This window comes from Symphalangus syndactylus, chromosome 23 (genome assembly GCF_028878055.3).
Source record: "Symphalangus syndactylus isolate Jambi chromosome 23, NHGRI_mSymSyn1-v2.1_pri, whole genome shotgun sequence".
In the NCBI taxonomy this organism is placed as follows: Eukaryota; Metazoa; Chordata; class Mammalia; order Primates; family Hylobatidae; genus Symphalangus; species Symphalangus syndactylus.
This window is the reverse complement of record NC_072445.2, coordinates 60,325,616-60,344,493: the sequence shown is the minus strand read 5'-3', so window position 1 is coordinate 60,344,493 and position 18,878 is coordinate 60,325,616. Positions and strand designations below refer to the sequence as shown.

Here is an 18,878-nt window from a genome sequence, read left to right as displayed (position 1 = left end):
AAGAGTCCTAAGTGAGCGTAATTTCTTATTTGGCTGCTCTTACATGGAATTGGAGGGAAGGTTTTACAAGTTGCGAATGAATTCTTCATTTATATCCAGCTGGGTGCAGCCTGGTGCCTTGTTTTGAAGGTGAAGAAGGCGCTGTGTGCAGGGCAAGATGAAAATTTGTCTAGTGGAGTCATTAAGAACTATTCCCCCGGTTACAGACAAAACAGTTCAGGGCAAACTGTGTTCTATTGATTTCAGAGAGAGAGACAACCGTGCTGTGAGAGGCAAATCAATGCTGTACTTTTATTTGAGTCAGTAAAACCTAGGAAATGCCACTGAAATGCGAAATACCTAGGTCAAGCTGTGAACAAACCCATCTGAATAAGTAGATGGCAGAAAAAGCTTACTACTTGATGTTCAAGTGCTGCAAACAACAGAATCTCTCATTTCTGGAATCCAATAAAACTTAAGTCCTAAGGAGGCAGTTTTTGAACTCAAAAACCCATCAAAGTGATAAACATGTACATGAGTGATGCCTCACCTCATTTAATGTAAGGAAATCTCATATATCTCAATGGTATAGGTCCCTTGTAAAAGATTGTTTTTAATCTATGTTCGATGTAGGTTAGTCAGCTATTTAATAGTTACGTTATTGTCATAAGCTGACATGGAAGTATTTATTTGTCCAGGAAGATGTTTTGTGAAATGGTATTTTCTTCCGTTTTTTTTCTGCCTTTGGAAGAAAACTTTAATGTTATTCACAGTTGCCCTAGAAACAAGAGGCACAGCACACCACACAGTGCCACAGCGGGAAGCACCCATGTCAGTCCAGATGCAGACAGGGGAGGGAAAGGCATAAGCCACAGTCTTTTTTTATTTTTTTGAGACAGTCTCTCTCTGTTGCCCAGGCTGGAGTGCAGTGGTGCGATCTCGGCTCACTGCAACCTCCGCCACCCCGGTTCAAGCGATTCTCCTGCCTCAGCCTCCCATGTAGCTGGGATTACAGGTGCACGCCACTACGCCTGGCTAATTTTTTTTGTATTTTAGTAGAGATGAGGTTTCACAATGTTGGCCAGCATGGTCTCGATCTCCTGACCTCACGTGATCCGCCCTCCACGGCCTCCCAAAATGCTGGGATTACAGACGTGAGCCACCGCGCCCAGTGTATGCTTTCTTAATGATTGTTACTTGTAGGTATTAGATTTCATAATGTGTTTTTTTATTTGATCTTTGTTTTTTGTACTTTCATGTATTATTTGAAATTATTTTAATAACCACTGTTCTATTTGGCAGAAGTTACAGAATAATAGTTTTAAGAGAAAATAAGTAAAGACTCACAAGGTAAATATGCCAAAATGCTAACACTAGTTAATTTGAGGGAGTTGGAAAATAAACAATTGGCTACTTCTTTGAACTTTTCTGTACTTTGAAAATCTCCAAGACTTAAAGAAAGTTGCCGTATTTGGTGAAAAATAAACTCTCCCCTTACTGAGACACAATACTTGGTGCCTTAGTGCTATAGATAATACTATGAAGTATTATCTCTGGGCCAGGTGTCCTGGCTCACACTTGCAATTCCAGCACTTTGAGAGGCCAAGGCAGGTGGCTGTCTCAAACCCAGGAGTTTGAGACCAGCCTGGGCAACATGGTGAAACCCCGTTTCTACTAAAAATACAAAAATTAGCCAGGCATGGTGGCACACCCAGCTAGTCCCAGCTACTTGGGAGGCTGAGGTGGGATCGCTTGAGTCTGGGGAGGTCGAGGCTGTGGTGACCTGTGATTGTGCCACTGCAGTTCAGCCTGGGTGACAGAGTGAGACCTTGTCTCAAAAAAAAAAAAAAAAAAAAAGAAAGAAAAGAAAGAAAGAAAAATGTATTATCTTTATAAAAAGATGTTCAATAAAAGACTTCTATGAAGAACAGGTATTCCTATCCCAGGCAACATAGCAAGACCCTGTCTTTATAAAAAAATTTAAAAATTATCTGGGCATGGTGGTGCATACCTGTGGTCCCAGCTACTTGGGATGCTGAGGTGGGAGGATCACTTGAGCTTAGGAGGTGAAGGCTGCAGTGAGCCATGATCGCGCCATGTGCTCCAGCCTGGGAGACAGAGTGAGATCCTATCTCTTTAAAACAAAAAAACAAAAAACAGGTGTTCTCAACCTTAACCACACGTTGCTTTCATGTAGGAATTTTTTTTTTTTTTTTTTTGAGACGGAGTCTCGCTCTGTCACCCAAGCTGGAGTGCAGTGGCGCGATCTCGGCTCACTGCAAGTTCCGCCTCCCGGGTTCACGCCATTCTCCTGCCTCAGCCTCCTGAGTAGTTGGGACTACAGGCGCCCACCACCACGCCTGGCTAATTTTTGTATTTTTAGTAGAGACGGGGTTTCACCGTGTTAACCAGGATGGTCTCGATCTCCTGACCTCGTGATCCGCCCGCTTCGGCCTCCCAAAGTGCTAGGATTACAGGCGTGAGCCACCGCGCCCAGCCAATTTTTTTTTTTTTGAGACAGAGTCTCACTCTGCCACCCAGGCTGGAGTGTAGTGGCAAAATCTTGGCTCACTGCAACCTCTGCCTCCCAGGCTCAAGCCATCCCCCTACCTCAGCCTCTCAAGTAGCTGGGATGCACTGTACCACACCTGGCTTTTTTTTTTTTTTCTTTGTAGAGACAGAATTTCATCATGTTGCCCAGGCTGGTCTTGAACTTCTGGGCTCAGGCGATTCATCTGCCTTGGCCTCCCAAAGTGCTGGGATTACAAGCGTGAGCCACTGCACCTGACCATCTAAGACATTTTTTAAAAATACCAATGTCTGGGCCCCACCTCCACCCAGGTATTCAGAATGCCTGGGAGATGGGGCCCTGTCATTGGTACTTTTAAAAAGTTCCATAGATGATTCTAAAATGCAGCCACAGTGAGGAAACGCTGGTACACATGAAAGCTAGAGTCAGGGATAAAAACCGAAGAATGGAATTTATTAATTTGTTGACTTGGCCCTCATTCATTCCCTACCATTTGCACCTGCTATCTACTTTCTAAAAGAAAAAAAAAAATCAGTTAAGATTTTCCTGGGAGAAAAAGAACTTCCTAAACTTGGTGGCTTGAAAAAAGTGTTTTTGTGATTCTTTGAGTTCTTCTGATCAAGGCCAGCTCCACTAGGGCTAGGTGGTCTTGGATGGTATCAGTCACCTGACCTGGCCTTCTCCCCAGTGATCTCGCCTTCTCTGATGGGCTTGCCTCAGCTGCTTCACTTGATGGCCTCAAGGAGAGGACAAGCCCCGGTCAACAAATGTTTTTTAAGTCTTTGGCCGGGCGCAGTGGCTCACGCCTGTAATCCTAGCACTTTGGGAGGCCAAGGCAATCAGATCACCTGAGGTCAGGAGTTTGAGACCAGCCTGGCCAACTTGGCGAAACCCTGTCTCTATTAAAAATACAAAAATTAGCCGGGTGTGGTGGTGCATGCCCGTAATCCCGACTACTCGGGAGGCTGAGGCAGGAGAATCGCTTGAACCCAGGAGGCAGAGGTTGCAGTGAGCCAAGGTCACACTATCGCACTCCAGCCTGGGTGACAGAGTGAGGCTCCTTCGTGTCAGGTTTGCTAATGTCCCATTGGCCAAATGCAAGTCACATGGCCAAAACTAGATCCAAGAGGTAGAGAAACATTTTCCCCCTCTTAATGGAAAAGCTGCAAAGTCATACTGAACAATGACTGCATATAGCAGTGAGACACATTTGTGACCATTTTTTGCAGTCTGCCACAACAAATCAAAATATATCCTTGTTTAGCAGAAACATATGATAAAGCAAGGTATTTATTGGGATCTCTTTTAAAAATAAGTTTTTTCTAGTTAATTTTGGGAATGTACTTTTAACTTCCATTACAAGAAATTTAATAGTGGTTGAGAAATTTTTAAAATCGCCACCTGCCCAGCAATGGTCACAAAAGTAACATTTTAAAAATAAAGAAAATGCAGAAAACTATAAAGACTAAAATAAAAATCATCACTAAACTCAATACTCAGAGATAATAGTTCAATATGTGTTTTTTATATAAAAGCATATTTTTACATGTCTTTACTGGTTTTTATAACCCGCTCTCCTCATGTATTAGTCCATTCTCATATTGTAATAAAGAAATACCTGAGACTAGGTAATTTATTTATTATTTATTTTTATTATTTATTTTTTTGAGACAGAGTCTCACTCTGTTGCCCAGGCTGGAGTGCAATGGCGTGATCTCGGCTCACTGCAACCTCCGCCTTTCGGGTTCAAGCGATTCTCCTGCCTCAGCCTCCCAAGTAGCTGGGATTACAGGGGTGCACCACCACACCCAGCTAATTTTTTGTATTTTTAGTAGATACGGGGTTTCACCATGTTGGCCAGGCTGGTTTCGAACTCTTGACCTCAGGTGATCTGCCGAGACTGGGTATTTTATAAAGAGAAGAGGCTTAATTGCCTCACAGTTCCACAGGCTGTACAGGAAGCAAAATGCTGGCATCTGCTCAGCATCTGGGGAGTCCTCAGGAGACTTTCAAACACTGTGGAAGGCAAAGAGGGAGCAAGCATCTCAAATGGCTGGAGCAGGAGGAAGAGCAGAACGGGGCGATGCCACACACTTTTAAACGACCAGATCTCATGAGAATTCTATCACGAGACAGCACTAGGGGGATGGTGCTAAACCATTAGAAAACCAATCACCTCCCACCCAGACCCCAACTCCAACGCCGAGGATTACAATTCAACATGAGATCCAAACCATTTCATCTCACCTAACAGTATGTCATGGCTTTCCATGTCATGAAGAATTTGTCACCATAATTTTTAATAGCTCTGTAGAGTGCTATCATTTGAATGCAATATAATTTATTTAGAAAAGCCCTAACTTAACAGACATTTGGGAGGTCTTATTGGTAATCAGTTGTTTTGTTAATAAAATTGATAATTAATGATGATAGATACTTTAACAGCACTATGTACCAAGCGCCATTCAGAGGGTTTTAAGTATATTATGTACTGCACAATAAGTTCACATGGTGAACGTGCTGTTTTTACTCTAATTTTCAGATAGGGAAACTGAGGAACAGAGGGATTAGATAACTTGTCAATGGTCTCACAGTTAGTAATCGACAGAGCAGGCACTTGAGTCCTGCTTAGGTTCGAGAACTTGCTTAGCTTTCAGAATCTCTCCTCTGCCTCAAATAATAATTTATAAATAACTTCCTTAACACAGATTCCAATACATTGAAATGCTGAGTCAAAAAGTGTGCGCTTTTTTTGTTTGTTTGTTTGTTTGTTTGAGATGGAGTTTCGCTCTTGTTGCCCAGGCTGGAGTGCAGTGGCACGATCTCAGCTCACTGCAACCTCCACCTCCCGGGTTCAAGCAATTCTCCTGCCTCAGTCTCCTGAGTAGCTGGGATTACAGGTATGCGCCCCTACGCCTGGCTAATTTTGTATTTTTAGTAGAGACGGAGTTTCTCCAAGTTCGTCAGGCCGGTCTCGAGCTTCCGACCTCAGGTGATCCGCCTGCCTTGGCCTCACGAAGTGCTGGGATTACAGGTGTGAGCCACTGTGCCTGGCTTTTAATCCAGAATGTCATATTACTCTTCCCCAAAATTGTGCCAATTTATACTCCCAGTTGCTATTTGAGAGCTCCATTTCACTCTCCCTTTTCCACTATGGGGCATTATTATTTTCTAAATCTTTACCAGCTTGGTAAGTATAAAAAGAGGAATTACCAGGTGCAGTGGTACATGTCTGTAATCCTAGCCACTCAGGAGGGTGACATAGGATGATCCCTTGAACCCAGGAGTTCAAATCCAGCCTGGGCAATATAGCAGAGACATCGTCTCTAATAAACAAATACAAAAAGAGAGGCTATCTTAGAGTTTTAACTTTAGTAACTTTAGTTCCTAACAAGGTTGAGCATGTTTTCTTATGTTAGACATTTGCATAAGCCAAGGTGCAAGGAGCTATGTGAAAATGGAAGGCCAATTCAGGAATCCCCAGATGTGTGGCAGGACATTTGGGTGTGTGTGGACAGTGTTGAAAGATGAGGCCTGGAACCCGGTGTTGCAAACTACATGTCAATAGGGCCAGACAATGTAGGTGAATGAAACACGTTGGGGCCAGGGTGGCCAGAGAGCTCCTGGATGCCAAAAGCCCCAGTGAATTGTTGTCAAGGGACAATAGGAATTCAGACTTCCATAGAAAACCTGGTTTTTCCATGTTGGCTCAATTCCATCCTACTGCAGGGGTCAAACCAAACAGGCCTACCAATCAAATGTGGTTTATGGGCTCCCCGTCTGCTGTTTGTAGTCTAGAGGTGTCTATTTTCTTAGTCTATTTTCTGCTGTATAACAGAATCCCTGAGACTGGGTAATTTATAAAGAAAAGAAATGTATTTGGCTCCTGATTCTGGAGACTGGGAAGCTCAAGAGCACAGCAGTGGCATCTGGTGAAGGCGTTTGTGCTGCATCATCCCATGGCATAAAGTGGAAGGGCAAGAGAGCACATAAGAGTGATAACCAAGAGAGGGTCAAGCTTGCTTTTACAATAAATCCACTCCTGTGATAATGAGCCCAATCCTGCAATAACGAACCCATACTCAAAATAATGACATTAGTCCATTCATGATGTCAGAGCCCTCATGACCTGGTCAGTTCTTAAGGTCCCACCTCTCAAAACTGTTGCACTGGGGATCAAGTTTCCAACACATGAATTTTGGGGTACACATTCAAACCATAGCAGAGGGCAAGATTGTAAAAGCTCTTATGTGTTGTGGTCAGCATTTTGGGATCTTCCTGGCCAGAATGTGATCTATAGAACTGAAGTGATGAGTCTGGCCAGGGTTGTAATTCTGAGGAGCTGGCTGGGGTAGTCTGCTTGGTTAGTGACAGTATGAAGCAAAGGAAAGAAATGACAGTTTCTAGCGACAGAATCTAGCTCTTGAGGGAGGAGATAAGCATGAAGCTGGGTCCAGGGGGAACAAATGTAGAAATGTAAAATGAGAAATGAAGTGAGGAGTTGGAATTCTGGTAAGGGTGGTAAGAGGCGGCAGAAGAGGTCTAGGATGAGGGCAAGTCTGAGTTTGCTTTTGTTTGTTGGAGGGTGAGTGGTGGTAGGGCATCTCAAGCTGGCTTCAAAAATCAGACACAGGGTCAACCATTCAAATAGAAGGGTGATAGGATCAGTGCTGATTATAGGAAGAGCCATCCGGTAGTATTGACTGCATCTGGTGGAAATACTGCAGACAGAGAGACCCACTGGCAGGCAATTACTCCAGCTTAGAGAACTGCTGGTAGATTGGAAATCCACTGGGGACTCCTGTACTGTGCAAAATTTTAACAGTCGTAGCTGGAAGGGAATAACTAGTTCATCAGGTTAATCGTGAAGGTGAAAGATTTTGAAGTATGACAGGGTTTAGTGGAGCAAAGAAGGGAACATTCTCAGGCTACATGTCTGGGAGTATGGAAGCTGAAGGCCTTCACCACGTCAGGAAAATCTGCTATAATTAGAAGAGTGTTTGACAAGAGCTAAAAATTATAAACAGCAGAGATGCGTAGGCAGGCGGCCAATGGACCATGTCAGCATTGTAATGAAATCTGAACTGCTCTGAGCCAAGGATTGCCTATGTTTCTCAACTTCCTACTGACATTGCCTAGTCTTCACCAGAAGACTGTCCAAGAATGACTCTGGCTTGAAGGCTTTAGGCTGCTACTGAAAACATTAATAAATATAAATTCTCTAGATACATTAAGCTGAAAACCCCAAGAATATCCCATTTATGGCTTTACCTCCACCATCTACTCTGGAATGTTGGAGGCACGCAAGAAAGTATTTGAATAAGTGAGTAAATTATCTGGAAACAAAATCAACAAGTTGTTTAGTGCATCTGCACTCCCTAAACTAGAGCCTAGAAAATTCACTTAAATTTTCTAGGCTATAGTTCACATAGCTGGGTAACCAGGGGGAAGCATTAGGAAATTTTTAAAATCCATTCAATTCTAAAATTCAGGGGTTTTCCTCCTTTCTTCATTTCATCTTTTCCTTTTAAACTAAGAAGGAGTGAATTTGTTGGCAGTTATGAGAGATGAGCGCAGAGATGTCATATTAAGAATGCTATACCACTGTCTCAGGGACTACAAAACTAGAAACATCCACATCAAACAAAACAGGGTCTCTTTTAGTAAGTTTCTTGTGTTGAAAATCCTAAATAGGCCAAATGTGATGGCTCATGCCTGTAATCCCAGCACTTTGGGAGGCCAAGGTGGGAGGATTGCTTGAGTCCAGGAGTTTAACAGCCTGGGCAACATAGTGAGAGGAGAGCCATATCTAGTTGAAAAAAAAAAAAAAAGTCCTAAGTGATCAATTGATCAATGAACCAGTACTGGGTGGAAACAAATATATACTTTAAATTTCTTTTTTTTTTTTTTGAGACGGAGTCTCGCTCTATTGGCAGGCTGGAGTGCAGTGGCGTGATCTCGGCTCACTGCAACCTCCGCCTCCCAGATTCAAGCAATTCTCCTGCCTCAGTCTCCCAAGTAGCTGGGACTACAGGTGCGTGCCACCACGCCCGGCTAATTTTTGTATTTTTAGTAGAGACGGGGTTTCACCATGTTGGCCAGGATGGTCTCGATCTCATGACCTCGTGATCTGCCCGCCTCGGCCTCCCAAAGTGCTGGGATTACAGGCGTGAGCCACCGCGCCCAGCCTATATACTTTGAATTTCCAAAAATGACCTGAATTAGCAATCAGAATAAAAGGCTACAAGTTATTTAACAGTACAATTCCTTGCCATTGGGTAATTTTCCATTTTTTTGTTGTTAAAGTTAATTGAATTATTAGAATTAGTCACAAGCACAATTACTAAATTAATGAAGCAAATAAAACTCAGATGTATATCAATAAACTTTTGTAAAAAATATAAAAGCAATACAACATTAAAGAAAGTTTTATAAGTAAGGAAAACACTGGTATTTCCTCCACTCACATTTCACATGCAAATATTTATGCATGCTTTATTAATAGTATACAATTTCATATTCTGGTGTTTTTGTGGGGTTTTTTTTGTTTGCTTGTTTTTTTGATTTGGAGCCTCACTGTGTTGCCCAGGCTGGAGTGCAGTGGTGCAATCTTGGCTCACTGCAACCCCTGCCTCCTGGGTGGGAGCAATTCTCCTGCCTCAGCCTCCCAAGGAGCTGGGATTACAGGTGTGTGCCACCACGCCCAGCTAATTTTTGTATTTTTAGTAGAGACAGGCTTTCACCATGTTGGCCAGGCTGCTCTTGAACTCCTCACCTCAGGTAATCCACTTCTCTCAGTCTCCCAGAGTGCTGAGATTACAGGCTTGAGCCACCGCACCCGGCCTTTGTTTTTGTTTTAACTTTAGATCAATAATTCTTAACCAGGGATGATTTTGCACCTGAAGGGACATTTGGCAGTGTCTGGAGAGATTTTGGTCTATCACATCTGTGGATGGGGGCCTACTACTGGCATCTAGTGGGAAGAGACTGGGAACGCTGCTAAACATCCTAAACGACATAGGTCTGTCCCCACAACAAAGAATTACCTGGCCCAAACGTCAATAGTGCTGAGGTTGAGAAAACTGCTTTAGGTTATAGTAAAAAGCAGTCTTTTCCACGGATACATTATCCCCATGATTTTATTACAGGGATTAAATTTTCTTTTTCTTTTTCTTTTTTTCTTTTTTTTTTTTGAGACGGAGTCTCGCTTTTTCACCCAGGCTGGAGTGCAGTGGCTCAATCTCGGCTCACTGCAAGAGCTGCCTCCCGGGTTCACGCCGTTCTCCTGCCTCAGCCTCTCCGAGTAGCTGGGACTACAGGCGCCCGCCACCATGCCCGGCTAATTTTTTGTATTTTTAGTAGAGACGGGGTTTCACCGTGGTCTCGAACTCCTGACCTCGTGATCCGCCCGCCTCGGCATCCCAAAGTGCTGGGATTACAAGCGTGAGCCACCTTGCCCGGCCTAAAGGGATTAAATTTTCAACCATGTATTTAGTGGTTATGTATGCCAGGCATTGCAAAGCACTGTACATAGATTTTTCTCATCTAGCCCTCCCAAAACCCTGTGAGGTTTTAAAGACGAATACACCATGTCTTAAAGAGATTCAATAGTTGTTCAGACTCATACAGTTAGTAGTAGCAATGCTTGTCTATCCAACTTCAAAGCTGGTGCTGTCAGTTATCGTGTGTAATGTCATAATGAACATCTTCATATACAGATTTCTGCATTTTAAAAGTTACTTCTGTAGCTTATTTTGAAGATATTAAAGGGTCAAAGGGAATTGGCAGTTATGGTGGCTTTTCCTCCATGTTTCTAAATTGATTTTCTACAGCTGAACCAATTTCAGCACCACCATTGAATTGTGAGAAAGCCCTTTCAATATATTCTCATCAGCATTGGCTATTTAACATTTAAAAATAAAATTCCTTGTTTACTTAAGAAATTAAAAAGTATATATGTGAGCTTAAATAATAAGCAATTTCTGGAACTTGTTACCAAAGATAGTTCTCCCAAAATGAGGAGGGCCAAACTGCGTAAGCATAATAAGGAGAACGTCAAGTCAATATAAATAAAGCTTGGATTCCAAAGAATCATATTTAACAAACGCAGTTATTTGACTAAGAAAGGCTGAGCCCCAAGAAAAACATTCCTGGTTACTCTGTAAACTTTGCCTGAAATGCTCTATTTATATAAGCCTATGAAGAGCAAATGAGAGAATTGGATTTTATAGTTTAAAATGTTTTCTCAGATAATATTGACTTTTTTTTTTTTTTGCCCCGTCCTAGAAATAATGAAAAATAGGCCTTTGCTAGGATTCTTGTGAATGAAGGGTACACTCCTACCCATACTTCCCATAACTACCCTCCCAGAGTCCTGACAAAGAATAGTAATAGTGATCCTAACAGCAAATGTAATAATAATAGAATCGAGTCCAGTATTTTTCCAATACTAGTTGTATCCCATTAGAGGATACAGAGATCACTTTAGTAGTTTTTGATCAGAATTTTTAAGACGAAACTAGACCAGAAAACAACATAAAATTAACAAGTGCATTGCATGTAATAAGCACAAGTATTGTTTATGAAACTTGTTTGCTTTATATACGTGTGTGATGGTATACAGTGTTTTTTCTGTGGGTTGCCGTCTAAAAGGTTGAAAAGCCACTGATCAGATTTACCTACTTCATTTGAGAGGTGAGGTTTGGAAACGTTAGATGATGTCCAGGGATACCCAGCTGGTTAGTGGCAAAGTTGGAATGAGAACGGAAGTTCCCTATTCCCTAGGCCAGTGTCTACTCCATCGGGGTGCTCAGCTTGGGATCAGTCTCTGGCGGCAGGCAGGAAACAGGCTTAATAGAGAGGCTTTTGGGGAGTAGAGAAGGAGCAACTGGACATTGGCAAGAGTGATGGGACTGGTAGCTTTGGGATCTCCATGTATCTTTCAGCCCAAGCCAAATTAAATTGCTTACTGAACAGTGAGCACATTATACATTCAAGGTCTTCAATCTTAAGCTTGCCATTATCTCCTCAAAGTAATAACCAAGTGATGCTTACTAAGTATTCAAATTGGGCTGTCACCAGAAGTCTTGTTGAATATTTTCTCATTCCCTAAGCAAGTTGAACCAAGCAGGACAGATATGGAGAATGGATGATTGTTGATCACCGAGGTCATTATTGAAGGGCAAATTGAAATGGGTTGGTGCTTGCTTAGAAGGTAGAAGAGGCCGGGCACAGTGGCTCACAGCTGTAATCCAGCATTTTGGGAGGCCAAGGCGAGTGGAGCACTTGAGGTCAGTTCAAGACCAGCATGGCCAACATGGTGAAACCCCGTCTCTACTAAAAATACAAAAAATTAGCTGGATGTTAGTGGCACGCACCTCTAGTCCCAGATACTTGGAAGGCTGAAGCGGGAGAATCACTTGAAGCTGGGAAGCGGAGGTTGCAGTGAGCTGAGATTATGCCACTGGACTCCAGCCTGGGCAACAAAGCAAGACTGTCTCAAAAAAAGAAAGAAAAAGAAAAAAGGTAGAAGAAATGCTTTTTGGTACTGAGAAGTAGAGATTATTAAACCTTGAGTTGCCATGTCCTGTTGGGAAATCAAGACAGCCTACAGGCCTGTCTGATCCTCACACAACCTAAACGGTCCTCCCCATCAGCACTAAAGACTGACTGAGTCAATGGGGCCACCCTTGCATTGGGAATGGACGCTAGTTCATTCCTTTAACATTGGTTGAGTCTCCTGGTGGCCAAGTGCTATGAAGTCAAAGGCACTGTGAGAACTGGTCCTCTGCTCAGTGCAGCTTTCTCCTATAACAGGTGGGCTGATGCCTTCAAGGTGATGTGAGAGGTCTGTTAAAATGCATATATTGCTAGCAGTGGGAACAAGTTAGTTACAATTAACCCAAGGATATAAGGACCAGATTCACTCAGAAGAGTAGATTTTGAGTGAGAATAGAGTTAGTAAGAGACTAACCTAGAAACCTGATGAAGACTCAGGGAGAGAGGTCAAGGAGGGGAGGAAAAAAGGAAGTGCCGTTGCTCCTCAGGACAAGCTGCATCCTCCTCCCAGTGTTGCTTACAGCTCAGAGCTACTCACACTTGATCACACACAAGAATCTTCTGGGGATCTTGTGAAGATGCTGACGTTGGATGTTGATACAAGAGGCCTGGCATGGGTCTCAATTTCTTTTTTGAGACAGGATCTCACTGTGTTACCCAGGCTAAAGTGCAGTGGCCTGACTTTGGCTCACTGCAGCCTTGACCTCCGGGGCTCAGATGATCCTTCCACCTCAGTCTCCTGAGGACCTGGGGCTCCAGGCACACATCACAACACCCAGCTAATTTTTGTATTTTTCATAGAGACAGGATTTCTATATGTTGCCCAGGCTGGTCTCAAACTCCTGGATTCAAGAGATCTACCTGCCTCTGTTACAGGAAAGGGATCCCGATCCAGACCCCAAGAGAGAGTTCTTGGATCTTGCGAAAGAATGAATTCAGGGCGAGTCTGCAGTGCAAAGTGAAAGCAAGTTTATTAAGAAAGTAAAGGAATAAAAGAATGGCTACTCCTTAGGGCAACCCCGAGGGCTGCTGGTTGCCCATTTTTACGGTTATTTCTTGAAGATGCACTAAACAAGGAGTGGATTATTACCCCTGTTTAGACCATACAGGGCAACTTCCTGACATTGCAATGATTTGTAAACTGTCATGGCACTGGTGGGAGTGTAGCAGGACGACCAGAGATCACTCATTGCCACTTGGGTTTTGGGCGGCTCCTTTACTGCGAACTGTTTTATCAGCAAGGTCTTTATGACCTGTATTTTGTGCCGACCTCCTGTCTCATCCTTTTGTGTCCGGAATTGGTGGGTTTTTGGTCTCACTGACTTAAAGAATGAAGCCACGGACCCTCAGTTGAGTGTTACAGTTCTTAAAAGCATGTCCGGAGTTTGTTCCCTCTAATGTTCAGATGTGTTCGGAGTTTCTTCCTTCTGGTGGGTTTGTGGTCTCACTAACTCGGGAGTGAAGCTGCAAACCTTTGCAGTGAGCATTACAGCTCTTAAGGCAGTGCATCTGGGATTGTTTGTTTCTCCCAGTGGGTTTGTCATCTTGGCGGCTTCAGGAATGAAGTTGCAGACCTCTGTGGTAAGTGTTACCACTCATATAGGCTGTGTGGACCCAATCAGCAAGTAGCAGCAAGATTTATTGCAAAGAGCAAAAGGACAAAGATTCTACAGGGTGAAATAGGACCCAAACAGACTGCCACTGCTAGCTGGGGCAGCCTGCTTTTATTCTCTTATCTGGCCCCACCCACATCCTGCTGATTGGTCCGTTTTGACAGGGTGCTGATTGGTGTGTTTACAATCCCTGAGCTAGACACAAAAGTTCTCCACATCCCCACTAGATTAGCTAGATGCAGTGTGCCGATTGGTGTATTTACAAACCATGAGCTAGACACAGAGTGCTGATTGGTGCATTTACAACCCTTGAGCTAGACACAGAGTGCCAATTGGTACATCCACAAACCCTGAGCTAGACACAGGGTGCTGATTGGTGTGTTTACAAACCTTGAGCTAGATACAGAGTACTGATTGGTGTATTTACAATCCCTTAGCTAGACATAAAGATTCTCCAAGTCCCCACCAGCCTCAGGAGCCCAGCTGGCTTCACCCAGTGGATCCTGCACCGGGACCACAGGTGGAGCTGCCTGCCAGTCGTGTGCCGTGCACCCGCACTCTTCAGCCCTTGGGCGGTTGATGGGACTGGGCACCGTGGAGCAGGGAGGGGCGCTCGTTGGGGAGGCTCAGGCATGGCGGGCTGCAGGTGCTGAGCCTTGCCCCCCGGGGAGACAGCTAAGGCCCAGCGACAAATGGAGCGCAGTCGCTGCCGCCCCAGGTGCTAAGCCCCTCACTGCCGGGGGCTGGCGGGGCCGGCCGGTTGCTCCGAGTGCCGGGCAGCCGAGCCCACTCCTACCCGGAACTCACACTTGCCGGCAAGCGCAGCGCGCAGCCCCGGTTCCCGCCCGGGCTTCTCTCTCCACACCTCCCGGCAAGCGCGGCGCGCAGCCCCGGTTCCCGCCCGCGCCTCTCTCTCCACACCTCCCGGCAAGCTGAGGGAGCCGGCTTCGGCCTTGGCCAGCACAGAAAGGGGCTCCCACAGTGCAGCCGCGGGCTGAAGTGCTCCTCAAGTGCAGCCAGAGTGGGCGCCAAGGCCGAAGAGGCGCCGAGAGTGAGCCAGGGCTGCTAGCATGCTGTCACCCCTCACTGTGACTTAGAATGCCGTAACCATCTGGGAATGCGGCCCAGTAGGTTTCCACCTCATTTTACCCAGCTGCTATTTAAGATGGAGTCGCTCTGGTTCACACGCCTCTGACACCTCAGCCTCCCAAAGTGCTGGGACCACAGGCATGGGCCACTGCACCTGGCCAGATTCTGCATTCACTTCTTTCTTTCTTTTTTTGGTGGGGGACAGGGTCTCACTCTGTCGCCCAGGCTGCAGTGCAGTGGTGCAACCTCGGCTCACTGCAGCCTCCACCTCCCAGGTTCAAACAATTATCTTGCCTCAGCCTACTGTGTAGCAGAGACTACAGGTGCGCGTCCAGCTAATTTTTGTATCTTTAGTAGAGACGGTGTTTCACCATGTTGGCCAGGCTGGTCTTGAACTCCTGACCTCAGGTGATCCACCCGCCTCAGCCTCCCAAAGTGCTGGGATTACAGGTGTGAGCCACCACGCCTGACCAGATTCTGTATTTCTGACAAGCTCCCAGGTGCTGCTGATGCCCCTACTCTTAAGAGCCACACTCGAAAAGCAAGGCTTTGTGCCCTCTCCTGCCAGATATTTCTGTTCCTCAGGATTCTTTGCAAAAAGAGTAGAATTCAACTTGTTCTGTTTGCCCTTCTTTCCCCTTCTGCTTTTAAAAATAATGTTTTAATGCACAAACATGAATAATATCTAAGCACATATGTGTTTGACACCTGTCATCAAACAGGAAGTATCGAAGTTGAGGCTTGGAATTTCAGTAACAGGAGGTTAGTAGGTGTTATGTGTTCATTTTATAAAGACAGCAGGTAATTAATTATAAATGTCACGATCTTAGCTCTGCAATAATGGAATCTGTTTCTAAGTAAGAGTCCGTTTGGGATTATCAATATTAAAGAGAATGAAAAAGGAAGAAAAACGTCTTGTGCTTTCAAAAATACAGTCATTTCAACATTAAATGACTTTTTGTCATGGGAATGTACTCCATACTTTTGTGATGTAGTTATTTAATAGACATTGGCTCATAATGACACGTCAGCTAAGCACACAGATGTAGGTAAATAAGCCAGATTCTCTCTTTGCTTTCCAGACTCTCCTTCCCCATCCCACAGCTTTACCAGACAAGTTTTACTCCAAATTCTTTTAAAATGTGTGTTAAGAACAAAACAAGGTAGCTTCTTTTTAGATAGGCAAGCATCAAAATAATTGTAAAGTATTAAAATGCAAGTTAAAGAAATAGAAATATTGCTTAATAGTGTTTTTCTTGAATAGTTGAATACTTTTATTAAATAAATTCAAGTTTAGGTAGCAAGAAGAAAAGACTCCTGCCTTATAGAGAGCCCTTAGGATTTAAGACTCATGCTGTTTACAGGAAAGGCTGTAACAAAATTTAATTTTAGTTAGGAAACCTGGTTACAAATCAGATCATCATATAATTATCATATGACATCAGGGCAAAATAACAGGCCTTTTTTCTTCTGAAAATGCACATTTTTATTAATTTTTTAAAAGCCTAATTCAATTAAATTTCTTTAAAATATTGGTCTTGTCCAATTTTTTTCTTTATTAAAAATATTCATTGTCTTAAGTAGCTTTTTTTTCTTTTATTTTAGGAATGATCCCTTTTTTGTCACCCAGGCTGGAATACAGTGGTACTCAAACTCACTGCAGCCTTTAGCTCCTAGGCTCAAGCAATCCTCCCACTTCAGCCTCTCCAGTAGCTGGGACTACAAGAGTGCACCACCATGCTTGGCTAATTTAAAAAAAAAAATTGTGGACATGCTGTCTTTCTGTGTTGCCCAGGCTGGAGTGCAGATGTGCAATCATTGTTCACTGCAGTCTCGAACTCCTCGGCTCAAGTGATCCTCCTGTCTCAGCCTCCTGAGTAGCTGGGACCACAGGTGGGAGCCACAACGCCTGCCTAATTTTTAAAAAAATTTTTAGTAGAGGTGGGGTCTCACTATGTTGCCCAGGCTGGTCTCGGACTCCAGGCCTCAAGCAATCCTCCTGCCTCGGCCTCCCAAAGCACTAGGATTACAGGTATGAGCCACTGTACACAGCCCTTGAGTCATTTTTTTTCTCATTAGCATGTGTATTAGCTTTTTACCTGGCACTGCAAGAAATAACCACAAATTTAGCAGCTTCAACAACCTAAATATATTGTCTTACAATTCTGTAGGACAAAAGCCTGACCAGGCTGAAATCCAGGCATTGGCTGGGTCAGGTTCCTGTCTGTAGGCTCCAAATACAATCCATTTCCTTGCCTTTTCTAGCTTCTAGAGGCCACTCACATTCCTGGCTGGTGGCTTCTTCCCCCATCTTCAAACAGCAAAGGCAGAGTCAGAGTGGAGCCTTCTCACATCGCGTCACTCTGTTCAGCTCTTCTGTTTCCCTCTTCCAATGTTAAGGACCCCCGTGATTACATTTGGCTCACCCAGATAATTCAGGATAACCTCCCTATTTTAAGGTCGCTGATCAGCAACTTTAATCCCCCTTTGCTGTGTAAAATAACATATTCTCAGGTTCCAGGGATTAGGATGTAGGCATCTTTGTTCTGCATGTGTGTGTTTGAGGGGTGGGTGGAGGCCATTATTCTGCCTACCACAATATATCTTATCAATAATTAAAAAGAATCTTCTAAGAGAGGACTATTGAAATTTGGGTACAGATAGCATTTGCATAGTGCCATTGCATCAAAATTCAGATTGCATTACTGACTGGTGGAAAATGCTGTAACTCTAAAGCAAAGTATTTCTCTTTTAGTTGCATTTATGTTGACTCCCATGTTTTCCTTTTCTTTCTTTCTTTAATTTTTTTTTTGAGACAGGGTCCTGCTCTGTGGCCCAGGCTGGAGTAGGGTGGCACAGTCATGGCTCACTGCAGCCTTGACCTTCCTAGGCTCACACGATCCTCCCACCTCAGCCTCCTAAGTAGATGGGACTACAAGCACGTGCCACCACACTCAGCTAATTTTTTATTTTTTGTAGAGACAGGGTTTCATTATGTTGCCCAGGGATCTTCTTACCTTGGCCTCCTAAAGTGCTGGGATTACAGGCATGAGCCACTATGTCTGGCAACTTCTCTAGTAATAATTTATATATTATAATTTTGGAGTCTAACTATGATTAAATAGACCCTTCAATCTCTATGACCTATCCAAAATTTATTTCATAGACAGGGTTATTGAAAAACACTTAGCACAGTGTTTCTCAAATGGGGTGATTTTGCTCACCCACAGGACATTTGGCAATATCTGCAGACGTTTTTGGTTGTCACAATTGAGGAGAGGGTGCTATTGGCATCTATCGGGTAGAGGCCAAGGATGCTGCTAAACATCTTACAAAACACAGGACAGCTCCCGCAACAAAGAATCATCCAGCCCAAAGTGTCAATCGTACTGAAGTGGAGAAACCCTGGCTTAGCAAGATGCCAGCCTATAGCACCCCACCCCCCAACCGATTTAGGTATTAGTAAATGGATCAGAATTGTATTAGTATATTGATTTGTATATTGATTGAATTAGATGTTATACTAATTAGATGATGAGTCAACAACTAAAATTCTGGTCAAAAGATCAACTGGAGGAAACAGAAGATGGGTAGATCAGTACATACCAATCTGTGCGAAATGTGAAACGTAATAAACTGAAAGAAAGTAAGCCTGACTTAGAGGCTTAATTGATGAAATTGATGCCCTTCTCTCATGATTCTCATCTCTATGCTTCTTCTTTATCAACATTGCAGGTGTTCCTGGCTCTATGCCAAATGCATCCTGGACTGGAAACCTCAGAGCTATAAAGTGGAGTGACATGGAAGACAGACACGGAGGCTGCCATGGTGAGGCTCTCGTTCCATGCTTCTAGGCCACTGCCTGTTGGTGTTAGCAGGAAGGTAGCTGTGGAATCCAGGGTTCTCATGGAGAGAGAATTGGTGCTATATTTAGACCAATCTGTTAGTTATTGGAGAACCCAGAGGCTTCAAGACACAGTCCTTCAAAAATAAGTTTAAACATCTCACTGATGTTCTCCAACTTATAATTACCTAGGGAGATGGAAAAATGGGCTCAAATCATGGCAGCATGTTTTTCTCCCTGCTAGTTTTCAGCTTACTTTCTTTCT

General features: G+C 43.8%; 1 protein-coding gene across 13 annotated transcripts in view; it reads left to right on the top strand.

Moving 5' to 3' along the window:
* Window positions 1-18,878, top strand: part of GCNT2 (glucosaminyl (N-acetyl) transferase 2 (I blood group)) — a 117,283-nt gene that overhangs the window by 83,387 nt on the left and 15,018 nt on the right. For 11 of the 13 annotated variants that reach the window (XM_063632401.1, XM_055263355.2, XM_055263356.2 and 8 more), the window contains one exon: window positions 18,505-18,597. In XM_063632401.1, coding sequence (XP_063488471.1) covers window positions 18,505-18,597 — 93 coding nt within the window. Of the gene's footprint in view, window positions 1-16,374; window positions 16,917-18,504; window positions 18,598-18,878 lie in introns of those variants that run through there. The other 2 variants (XM_063632403.1, XM_063632404.1) reach the window with 2 other exon arrangements.